The sequence below is a fragment of the Heloderma suspectum genome, chromosome 4 (assembly GCF_057233095.1).
Source record: "Heloderma suspectum isolate Gila_16-S chromosome 4, 16-S_ref, whole genome shotgun sequence".
In the NCBI taxonomy this organism is placed as follows: Eukaryota; Metazoa; Chordata; class Lepidosauria; order Squamata; family Helodermatidae; genus Heloderma; species Heloderma suspectum.
In genome coordinates, this window is record NC_139461.1 from 102,139,437 (window position 1) to 102,151,792 (window position 12,356).

A 12,356-nucleotide genomic window follows, 5' to 3' on the forward strand; every position below is an offset into this window, starting at 1 on the left:
CATGCAGGATTTAATTCGGGGGAATGGGGCACACTGCAGCAGAACTGTGCGGGTGCCGCATTTAAGGAAAAAAGGAATGGTAAAAGGACTTCCCCCAAATGCGTCATTTTCAGGGGAAAGCTGCATGATTGCTGTGGAGTGGCAACAACATCATGTGTCACAAATGACCCGATGTGCTTTCGCCCCACACTAAATCACCCGTGTAAATTGGTCCATGGATAGCTTCAGGGCAGGGGGGAGAGATTATAGTAAGCTGCCCTGAGAACTAATTTGTTTAGCAGCATATACATGTTTGAAAGAAAGAAAGACACTGATTAGAGGAAGAAGTGGTGGTTCTTATATATATATGTACGGGCATGGGGCTTCCCCATTATGACATCTGTAGAGTGGTAGATGAAGATGGTGGCTTAATTTTTCCAAGAGACACTTCATCCCCCCCAGCCAATCTGTTCATCTTTTCCTAGGATGCTTTGGCATACCATTTGAGAATCGCTGCTCTAAAACTCCAAAATCCATATTAGTGTAATACATGTATTGGGCCAACAAAAGATCACAAAAACATTTTTTCCTCCCTGTTACCCACCCCACCATGCCTGCTTTTTCCCTGATGAAGAGATCTGGAGATCTCAAAGTTTGTACAATTTTGGGGATCTTTTGGTTGGCCAAATAAAGATATGACACTACATAATATTATATAATATAATAAAGATATTACATGGATTTTGGAATTTTTCATATGGTCAACACAAACCCTTTTTTTTGCTACTCTAAAAGTAAATGTTTTCTGGTATGAATGAAATCCGTCTCCAGTATTAGTTGGAAAAAAATGGTGCCGCTGAAATGTTTGGGAAACATTGCCTTAAACCCCATCCACTAGCTCCTGAGGCCTCAGCAGTGTTCACATATTTTCAGATTTACTTTTGCTGTTATGAGGGCTAGAAGGTTGCTTTTTAAAAAAAATTAAAGCTAGGGATCTCAGGAGACTGAATTATTTGCCTATTACCAACCAATACTCTAGAATTGTGTAATACACATAGGGGTGTGTGTGTGTGTGTGTGTGTGTAAGGGGCCCCTTTAAGTAAGGTGAGTTGCAAAAAAGGTTCTGCCATTATAAGCCTCAACATTCTACTGCTTATAAACATGACACCTGTAGAACTAGTGGTATCCATAATCTACCTCATGAAGTATGCAATTGTACAAAATGTCAAACTGATCTGATCCAAATTGCCACAGATACAGCAAGTTAAAAAGTGCTGAAAATTGACATATTTGTTCTTTTTACTCAAGCTGCAGCTCAGGATATCATAGATTTCTTACAAATTCTGGGGATAACTATTATTTATTTTTATTATTTAATAGATTCATATGCTGCTGAACATATTTAAAAATATCTCTAAGTGGTGATGTGCTTTATTAAGGGTTGTCAAGGAAGTGTGCCTTTCATTGGTTTGGAGAAATTCTGAGCAGCGGTTTAAAAGTCACCAAGGTTTTTCTGCCCCATGAAAGTCTATGACAGCAATGGCTGGTAAAGTTATGTTGGGCATGCACAGTTTCACTCTGGGCATCTCTACACCAGCCTAAAATCTTGCATTTAAAACGGGGCTTTCTGCTTCCATTTTAAATGCAAGATCACGATGACTCCCTTTTTCACCCGCTTCCTTTCCCCCTCTCCTTCCCCCTCCTTCTCCCCATATCGGAGTCTTCCATTATCTTTCATTGATCTCGCTCCTCTTCTTGCTGTTTTTATTCTTCATGGAGGAAACTGAAGTGGAACACAATGGTGTAATTTGATAGCTCATTATCTGCAATCTATTTAAAAACAGAACAAAGGGCATTTAGTGCAGGAGACGCCCTGGAGGGACACAGCATCATGTAAAGAGCCCGCAAACTTCCGTGAGGGAGCAAGCTCAATCTCAGGATAAAAGCTCCATGTGAAGAAAGCCTCTGAAGCTAGAATGCTGCCAGTACTCCAGTATTTTGAGAGGAATTCCACTGTTCCTGTCAGCATTCTGACAGCAGGGGAGGGGTAGAAGGGAACTACCCCTCAACAGAGATAGGAGTGAGATAATTTTGAAGGCTGAGGGAATCATTCTCACTGATTGAAAGACCACTGATGAAGAGTGGGTGTGTGTGGGGGGGGAGCGATGCTTGAATCCTCTGTAGGCTTACTCAGAAGTAAGTTATTCAGAACATGCAGGGACATTTCTATTCATTTGTACATATCTATTCAGTTAATGACTTGTTTGCATTTGGTTTTGCTTTTTCAGAGCACTGTAATAAATTTCCTTTTTTTAAAAAAAGGGAAATTCAATGATAAAAAGTCTGCTGGTTTAAGACCAGAGTTAAGGCTATCTCATGTTGGCTCAAGCTCCACACAGCCATGAAATTGGAAGCTAAGGCTGATGGCTTAACAGATGTGATTCATGATCAGTAATGATGTTGTGCAACGTCACAAATTGTGCTTGCTTACAAGCAACACACAGGCATGGATCAACTCGCAGGAGGATTCCTCTAGTAATACAGTAAGGTTCAGAAGCTTCATAAAGCAACAGAAGACCAGAACAATGTGGGACATCTTTGCTGGTTTCAGGCACTCCATCCTCCTGGATTTGGGCCTGAAAGACCAAGGGCAAGTGTGGGTGCACGCAGGGCAAGTTGTAAGCAAGCACAGTTAGTGATATTGTACAACATCATCATTACCAATCACGTGGCACATCTGTTAAGCCATCAGCCTTAGCTTCCAATGTCCTGGCTGTGTGGAGCTTGAGGCAACATGAGATAGCCTTAACTCTGGTCTTAAACCAGCAGGTTTTTTTGGATGTGTGTGTGTGTTTATCAAGTTGCATTTAATATTTTGAGTGAATTACTTTGAGGACTGTGATATGTTCTACTTTTTAGCACACTTTAATGCGATAGGTTTTCCTATCAAAACCTTGTTTGGTTGTGATTTGGGGATTTTTTCGGTGTGCAGGCAGAGGCATATTACATTGTAATATATTTTGCAAATTAGCATCACTTTGTAATTATTCTCAAAAGAAATGCCTCAGTCGCACCATACATTCCGAAATGATCTGCTTATTTTAGAATCGCATGTGCTGTTTTCCAGACAGACCAAAGCAGCCTGATGGCTCTTTGATTAGAGATTCATCTAATAGGCAAATTTCTGCGATGTGTATATTTGGATGATACAGAATTCATCAAATACTATGTGACCCACCCACCCTAACACTGTATGGATGGCTTATTTCCTCAAGGGCCTAGAGCATGGGTGGGCAACTTGTGGCTCTCCAGTTTTGGTCTGCAACTCCCATCATGTCTCACCATTGGCTAGGCTTGCTAGGGCTGATGCAAACTGTAGGCCAAAACATCTGGACGGCCAAAAGTTGCCCACCCCTGGCCCAGAGCCTGGTCTGTGCTCTACGCTGTGGTGTGCTTTTGAGATGCTTTGATAGGTTTCATCAGTTTATAGAAACTAATTAATTACAGTCTCATAGGAATCTCAGTGGTTTGTTCTTTATGGTTAGCAATGCTACTTTAGCTCTTCAGCACAGAGGGCAATCCAATATAGATTGTAACCATCCTTTGTAGTCACATGCAGTGAATACAGCACATAGAAAAAGCTGTGATTTCAAACCTGCAGTATGTATTATTCTGTATTATGCTGTAGTGGAGGGAAGGGGCATGAGAACACAAGGCTCATGCACATCTCAGCTTAAGAAGCCCGGATATATTGCAATGGTGAGAAAAGGTTTGTGAACCCTAATGATAATTATGGAAATGTCATAGTTGTGCCATAATAGACTTTGTGACTCAAAACCAGTCCTTTTCTAAATATCCAGTAGGGTTTATCTTAACCAATTCCATATCTTGTGAAATAAAACGATGTATAAATCAGGCAAACAATCGTAGAATCATAGAATAGTAGGGTTGGAAGGGGCCTACAAGGCCATCGAGTCCAACCCCCTGCTCAATGCAGGAATCCAAGTCAGAGCATCCCTGACAGATGGCTGTCCAGCCTCGGCTTGAACGCCTCCAGTGTGGGAGAGCCCACCACCTCCCTAGGTCATTGGTTCCATTGTCGTATTGCTCTAACAGTCAGGAAGTTTTTCCTGATGTTCAGCCGGAATCCGGCTTCCTGTCACTTGAGCCCATTATTCCGTGTCCTGCATTCTGGGATGATCAAGAAGAGATCCTGGCCTTCCTCTCTGTGACAACCTTTCAAATACTTGAAGAGCGCTATCTTATCTCCCCTCAGTCTTCTCTTCTCAAGGCTAAACATGCCCAGTTCTTTCAGTCTCTCTTCATAGGGCTTTGTTTCCAGTGCCCTGATCATCTTTGTTGCCCTCCTCTGAACCCTCTTCAGTTTGTCTGCATCCTTCTTAAAGTATGGTGCCCAGAACTGGACACAGTACTCCAGATGAGGCCTAACCAGTGCTGAGTAGAGGGGAACTAGTACTTCCTGGGATTTGGAAGCTATGCTTCTATGAATGCAGCCCAAAAGAGCATTGGCCTTTTTTGCAGCCACATCACATTGTTCGCTTATATTCAGCTTGTGATCGACAACAATTCCAAGATCCTTCTCGCTTGTAGTGCTGTTGAGCCATGTATCCCCCATCCTGTAACTGTGCATTTGGTTTCTTTTTCCTAGGTGCAAAACTTGGCATTTATCCCTATTAAATGTCATTCTGTTGTTTTCTGCCCAGCGCTCCAGTCTATCCAGATCACTTTGAATTTTGTTTCTCTCTTCCAAAGTATTAGCTATCCCGCCCAATTTTGTGTCATCTGCAAATTTTATCAGCATTCCCTGCACCTCCTCCTCCAAGTCATTAATAAAAATGTTGAAGAGCACTGGGCCCAGGACTGAGCCCTGCGGTACCCCTCTCATTACCTCTCCCCAATTTGAGAAGGTCCCACTGATAAGCACTCTTTGAGTCGAATTCTGTAGCCAACTGTGGATCCACTGGATCGTTGTTTCATCTAGCCCACTTTGAGCTAGTTTGCTTCTTAGGATATCATGGGGCAGTTTGTCAAAAGCTTTGCTGAAGTCAAGGTATATTATGTCTATGAGTACTTAAGAGTCAGGGTATGTGCAAACATAAGTGAACCCCTGGTTGCATCAGCTAAGTTAAAGGGAATAATTAGAATCAGATGTTTAACTAATTAGGTAGATCTTCAGGGGTGAGGTTGGGAGGCCCCATCCTATAAAAGAATCAGAAACTTTGTGAGTTTGAACTTCACCATATGGTTGTGTGGAAACACTTCATGCCATGATCAAAAGACATCTCTGAGGACCTCACAAAAGCAGTTATTGCTCCTCATCAGTCTAGGAAGGGTTACAGAACCATTTCTAAGGATTTGGGTCTCCACCAATCCACTGTCAGACAGTCTACAAATGGAGAAGGTTCAAGACCACAGTCACCCTACCCAGGAGTGGGCATCCTACCAAAATTTCTCCAAGAACAAACCAGCGAATCATGCAGGAAGTCAAAGAACCCCAGAGTAATATCCAAGGATCTGCAGGCCACTCTCGCCTTGGCTAATGTGAGTGTTCATGACTCAGTGATCAGAACAAGACTGAACATAAATGGTGTTCATGGGAGAATAGCCAGGAGGAAACCACTGCTCTCTAAAAAGAGCATTGCTGCCCATCCTAAGTTTGCTAAAGATCACATAGACGATTCCCAAGTCTTCTGGAACAGTGTTCTCTGGACAGATGAGTCAAAGGTAGAACTTCTTGGTATTGATGAGAAACATTATGCTTGGTGAAAAACAAACACTGAGTTTGAACAGAAGAATCTTATCCCAACTGTCAAGCATGGTGGTGGGAATGTGATGTTTTGGACCTGCTTTGCTGCCTCAGGACCTGGACAGCTTGCCAACATTGACATAACCATGAATTCTGCAATGTATCAGAAAATTCTATAGGAGAATGTCAAGCCAGCTGTTTGTGAGCTGAAGCTGAACTGAAAGTTGGTCATGCCACAAGACAATGATCCTAAACATACAAGCAGATCTACAAAAGAACTCCTGTGGAAGAAGAAATTCTATGTTTTAGAATGGCCTAGTCAAAGTCTGGACCTAAACCCTGTTGAAATGTTGTGGCAGGAGCTGAAGCAAGCTGTTCTTGCAAGGAAGCCTCAAATGTCACCGAGTTGAAGCAGTTCTGTAAGGAGGAATGGGCCAAAATTCTAGGGATGTATGAAAGTCACTTACCTTTCCGTGGATTCTGTTCATGGTGGAAGGGGAGGTGTTCCGTCCCTCCCCCCAGAATCCTCGACAGGGGGGGAGGCGATCCGGTCCTCCCCCCCGGAATCCTCGATGGCCGGCTGTGTTCTGCGGCGGCTCCGCAGAGCAGCCGGCCAGGCCAGGGCCGTCCGCAGCCGGATTTACGGCTGCGGTGGCTGCTGGGTAAAAAAAAAAAACGGCGTACGCAAATATTTACTTAAATATTTACGCAGGCTAAAACGGCGAATGAAAAAGGGATGCAAATAGCGCCCACTATGCTATTTGCATTCCCCTTTATTTTCGCCGTAATAGTCTATGTAAATATTTACGTAGACTAAGACGGCGAAAAATAAGGAACGCAAATGGCGGCGGCCATAGCCACCGCCATTTGCGTATGCGGTTTTTTTTTTTTACCGGGATCTGATAGGCTACGTAAGTCTTTACATAGCCTATCACGTCTCTGTAAAAAAAAACAAAAAAAACCCCAAACGCCAGACTGCAAATGGCGGTGGCGGTGGCAGCGGCAGCTGGTCGGAAGACAAGCCGCCGGAGCTGCCACCACCCGGAACATCCTCCCCAGGTAAGTCTCGTCCTGGGGGGGATCTGCGGGGGGGCGGGGGGGTGGCAGGCCTTTCCGCCACAGATTTCGGGGGGCCGAATGCCAGTGCATTCCATGGCGAAATCCATGGCGGAATTCTCTGACATCCCTACAAAATTCCTTAAAACTGTTGTGAGAGACTGACGAATAGTTACAGGAAATCCTTCCATGAAGTCATTGCTGCTCAAGGGGCTGCCACCAGGTACTGAATCTAAAGGGTCACATACTTTTTCACACAAGGATATTGAATACTGAATCAGTTCTGGATGAATAAATGTTGAAAAAGCATGTTTGTGCGTCATTAGTTTAATCAGGTTATCTATTGTACTTTATCTAGGATTATGGGGTTAGATAGATCCAATAACATTTTAGGTTGGAAATATTTGACAATCTTAAGGGGTTCACAAACTTTTTCTTGCCACTGTATGTCCAACCAGGCCTAAACCTCACTTGCAAAGTATTTTGACAATTTTGGATGTAAGAAGCTGTGAAGATAAATAAGGTTTTTAAAAGTCTACTGGTATTTGGCCATAGTATCAAGTGAGACATGTATTTCTTTCCAAGCTGCTGAGCATGAACTATGAGCAACACCTAAGAAATTAGAAGGTGACAACACTGGGAGGCTAGCACTCTTGTGACTTGGCAACACCCACTAGCAAATTAGTTAGGTCACTAATTAACTTCTGAAGATCAGGTCAGTCATGGTTAGAAATACACAGTCACAATGAAGAGGAAAAATAAAGAGTTTGATGAGAAAGGAAAAACAAATTCAACAATAAGACAAGTACAAATGCAGAGCAATATGTAATATGTTAAGTTGATGGAAGTACAAAGTATGTTAAGGAACTGTTAGAAAAAATGGTATTGGGGAAAAATAACAGAAGATTTAATCTCTGTAAACTGCCCAGAGAGCTTTGGCTATTGGACGTATAGAAATGTAATTAATAAATAAATAAGATTATCAAAGCTATCTTAAAGACAAGTTAATGCAGAATAAACCCATGGTGTTTTGTTTTGTTTATTCGTCTTCAGGTGAAGCCAGTTACCCACAGTAGAATCAATGTATCTGCACGATTTCGAAAGCCACTTCAGGAGCCATGTACTGTTTTGTAAGTAGTATTTTCTGATAGGTCGTTTGGTTGGCATTGTTTTGCAAAACACCCAACTGCTTGTAACTTTCTATCATCTTTTTAGCCTGATTGCTAATGGTGACCTCATAAGCCCAGCGGTGCGTCTTTTCATCCCAAGAAAAGCACTAAATCAGTGGGATCATGTTCTTGAAATGGTTACTGAAAAAGTTACACTCAGAAGTGGAGCTGTGCACAGGTAAGACAAAGTTGCATATTGTGGATATCAGATTATTCCCACCAAACTTAACAGGGCCAGGTTTTAGTGGTGAAGGTACTACCATATTGTACATGATGATCTGGGCCTCCATCCCTTTTGGTACATGGTAGAAGCTGTCACTAAGTGCATGAACCTTCTGTATGTACTCACTAGATGCTCAGCAGTGGCACCTGAAAGTGGTATTCTTTTTACAGTCTTGCATGGTAAGCTACTGGCTGGTAGAGTCCTGTAAGTGGCTCTCCGTATAGGCAGATTGAAAAATACTTATGTTTTCTGGACATCATTGCTTTAAAATATTTTCTAAATGCAGAGCAGCAATGGTGCTGTACATACTGTATAAGATTTGATAGAGGTAGTATTGTGAAGAGATCAGGCAGGCAAGTCCTGCATTAGGAAACTTTCCGGTCTTCAGGCAGAGATACTGATGGAATGCAGTCCAGTAATACCAGCACAGGAAAGGCCTGGAAGATGAAAGGAAAGTTTATATTCAGAATATGAGTTTCACAGCTCTAAAGCGTCACACAGGTCAAAAATGTCTTTGCTATGACAGCTTATCTGTCATTTTGAAAAACATTTGTAGATTCACTACAGCTACCAGCTTGTGAAAATGTTTATGGAACGTTCCAAATTTAGGGATATGCAATACCTCCTGATGGCTGTGAGAGCTGGACTATAAGGAAGGCTGAGCGCCGAAGAATTGATGCTTTTGAACTGTGGTGCTGGAGAAGACTCTTACGAGTCCCCTGGACTGCAAGGAGGTCAAATCAGTCAGTACTAAAGGAAATCAACCCTGACTGCTCATTGGAAGGACAGATACTGAAGCTGAAGCTCAAATATTTTGGCCACCTAATGCGAAGAGAAAAGTCACTGGAAAAGACCCTGATGCTGGGAAAGATTGAAGGTAAAAGGAGAAGGGGACGGCAGAGGATGAAATGGCTAGATAGCGTCACCGATGCAATGAATATGAACTTGAGCACACTCCGGGAGAGAGCAGAGGACAGGAAGGCCAGGCGTGCTATGGTCCATGGGATCACGAAGAGTCGGACACGACTTAACGACTGAACAACAATACCTCTTGATTTCTTTAGTACTGTGCATGATAGACATCTATCAACTATCCCTCATCTGTTCCCCTCATCCTCTGCTCTTTTAACTTGTTATACATTAAGAGGGTGGAGGAACACCCCACAAATTACCAGGCAGTTAGGATTTGAGCTGGTGTTCCTCAGAAGCAGAATAAAATCAGGGAACATTATGAGCACTGGAACACCTTGGAGTAAGTCTGTGTGGTCCTCCCCATTCCAGCTACAAGAGTTTCTTCTCATAAAGCTTAAGAGTGAAGTCCCTCAAGGCCTTCATCTGTTTCCTTGTGAATTCTTTCTGCTAAAAGGACATTATTTCTGTTCCCCCCTTGTGTTTATACATTTCTGAGGGCCAAACTTCATGTACCACAGGAGGTCTGCAATCTGATCTTCCAGTGTCATTTTTAAGACTTAAAAAAGCTTTGTGGGAGGCATTAGCTTTGGGGGTGCTGTGCTGAGGGGTTGGGATTAACCCTTTCCTTCCACATTTTGTCCCTGATGGAGATCACCCTAACCTCTGGATCTCCTGTTAGCCTCAGATGAAGGAAAAGACTAGTACAAAACAGGTACTCTCCCCCTGTCCTTGGCTGATACCAGTTCTGGGGTATGTCAGTTTCCATCAGGAAAATTACATGGAGGGAAGGGGGTAAAGCCATCTTTCTGTAGAGCACTGCAGTGTCAGTCTTGCTGTCCATTTGGAATCCACTCAGAGTAGAGCCTTCAGTGTACGTCTCTGTGGAACTCCCTGCCTGTTGATGTCAGGCAGGCACTGACATTGTTTTGTTTTCAGTGCCTAATGAAGACATTTTTATGTAAATAAGCCTTCCCTGATTAACAATTGGTTTTATTGTTATAATCTGATTTGAAATATTTTAATTCTCTATTTTATTTATTTATTTTTAATCACCGCTCGAGCATCCTGTTGAATGTAGAGTGGTATATAAATCTTGTAAGTAAGTAAATAAATACAACTCCCTATCCACCCTCACTGTGAGAAAAAAGATGCCACATGCTCTGCATCATGTGTAATTTGGTCCTCAGCTTATAATATTATGAGCATGGGTTAGATTTTCAGCCAGCGCTTTGCCAGATTTGTCGGGTTCAGAGGAACCTGCAAGTCGAGCTGGCAAAGCTGCAGCTGTCCTGTTTTAAAAGGTTCAGGTAATTGTAGGAGAATGCTTGGGGGGAAATCATATTGGCTTGGATCTAACATTGTGGATAAACCACAATTTATTCATCATAAATTTGTTTGGGGCTGCTGTGCTCCCTCCTTTCCAACTTTGCTCAAATTCCCTCCTTCACTTCCTAGTTCAGAGTAACTTAGTTTGCTGTGACACTTGAATCAGGCAAACTATGGTTACTACAGATCATAGTTTGCTTCCAAACCAGACTTGGAAACCATAGTTTGACTTGGGTATCCAGTCCTCCTTTGGAGGCAAATAATGGTCTAGCACAGGGGTGGGCAATTTATTTTGACCTTCAACTTCCATCATCCCTCACCATTGCCTGTACTGGCTAGGGCTGATGGGAGTTGTAGGCCAAAACATCTGGAGGGTTACAAGTTCTCCACACCTGGTCTAGCAGGAGAAAGGTTTTGTTTGGAAAACACTAATATTTTATGTAATTAGTCGTTGTTTGGTGGATTTAGTACAGAATGGGAGACATTCGAACGTCACATTAAAAAAAATCTTCTTTGTTTCTTATAAATCCAGCTTTTGTATTCACTTTCTTAAAATGTTAAGAGAACACACTAAACAAGTTAGTGAAATTTTTCATTGGTTAATAATTAACATTAGTTACTGTACTTTATGGTAACTGGACTATCATTAGTCAAGGTTCCAGTAAAGGCTGCTGATACTGATAAAGATAAAACTCTTCATTAAATAAATGAATACAATGTTAAAGGTTCAGTACAGCCAAGACTGATCTGAACAACACAGTGTGGTCTTTTTCCTCAATTACACACATCAGTAACAGCACAGATGGTAAGACTTGTGCATGGAAACAAATAACCAGTTTCCAGTTCATGGAAACAAATAACCAATTCACATCATCATCACCACCATAGAGCAGCAAATCTTTGGCTGGTCAACATAAACCACAGTACCCCTGTCTCTCTCTGACTCTCTCTGTCTCTCTCTGTCTCTCTCTGTCTCTCTTATCTATGTATTAATATTGGCAAATCCACTTGTTTAGTTTATTGGATAAGAAAAGGAAAGTGTGGGGCAGGGTTCCCCAACCTTGTTGTACCCATGGGCATATCTGGGAATTGGAGAAACTATTGTGGGCACCGCCACAAATGTAAGCACAGAAGAAAAGCTCCCCGACCATGGCGACTTCTGTAACCCAATCTAAATGGGTCCTGCTACTCCAGGCAGAGTTGGCTACAGGGATATGGAGACTACAGGGATGAACTCAGAAATGTAAGGATGGAATATTTCCCATGGACAAAAGGGAGCTCCCTCACATCCAGGTTTTTCCTGTACAAACATAAAACATAGGAGTTGCTCCAGCTTCTGCTACCTGCACATAGTTGGGAAAATACAGAGGGAGTATCTTCTGTTCGCAGTCTTAAAATTCATGAAGGAACAGTGGCAGTCTCAGATTCTACCACCAGCTCCTTTTATAAATATCTCTGAACAAACGCAAGAATATCACCATTCTTCAATATTGCTGGTCAAGGGACTCAGCTGTATGCCTCATCTCCAGTTCCAAGACTTGCATTTCCATCTTCCTACAAAGTCTCACTTGTCACGCTAGTTCATGTAACTTTCAGTCACTCCACACCAGAGATCCCCAACATGGTGCCCATGGGGACCTCCACTCCCTGCCCCCTCAACATTTTATTTTTAATTTAAACACTTGAAAAATGTCAGAGCATGAGGTTCTCCTTCCTGTTCCTGAACCTGCCACTGATTAGCTGTTGTGGTGGGCAGGCAGAGAAAGAAAGAGTCGCTTTCTGGCCCCACCCAATCTTCTTCTGCTGACCCAGACCTTTCCCCTTTGCTCACTTTCTGTCTCTCTCTCCACTTCCAACTGCTAGTGTCCCCTAAATCTCCTTTCTACCCATTTGCTTTGATATTTTCCCCTCCCTCCTAGCCTCT

The 12,356-nt window shown here is 42.6% G+C and overlaps 1 protein-coding gene across 5 annotated transcripts in view; it reads left to right on the top strand.

The window, feature by feature from the left end:
* DCDC2 (doublecortin domain containing 2) overlaps positions 1-12,356 on the top strand; it is a 70,261-nt gene that overhangs the window by 22,464 nt on the left and 35,441 nt on the right. For all 5 annotated transcript variants that reach the window (XM_084850135.1, XM_084850131.1, XM_084850132.1 and 2 more), the window contains 2 exons: positions 7,856-7,932; positions 8,018-8,149. In XM_084850135.1, coding sequence (XP_084706261.1) covers positions 7,856-7,932; positions 8,018-8,149 — 209 coding nt within the window. The remainder of the gene's footprint in view (positions 1-7,855; positions 7,933-8,017; positions 8,150-12,356) is intronic.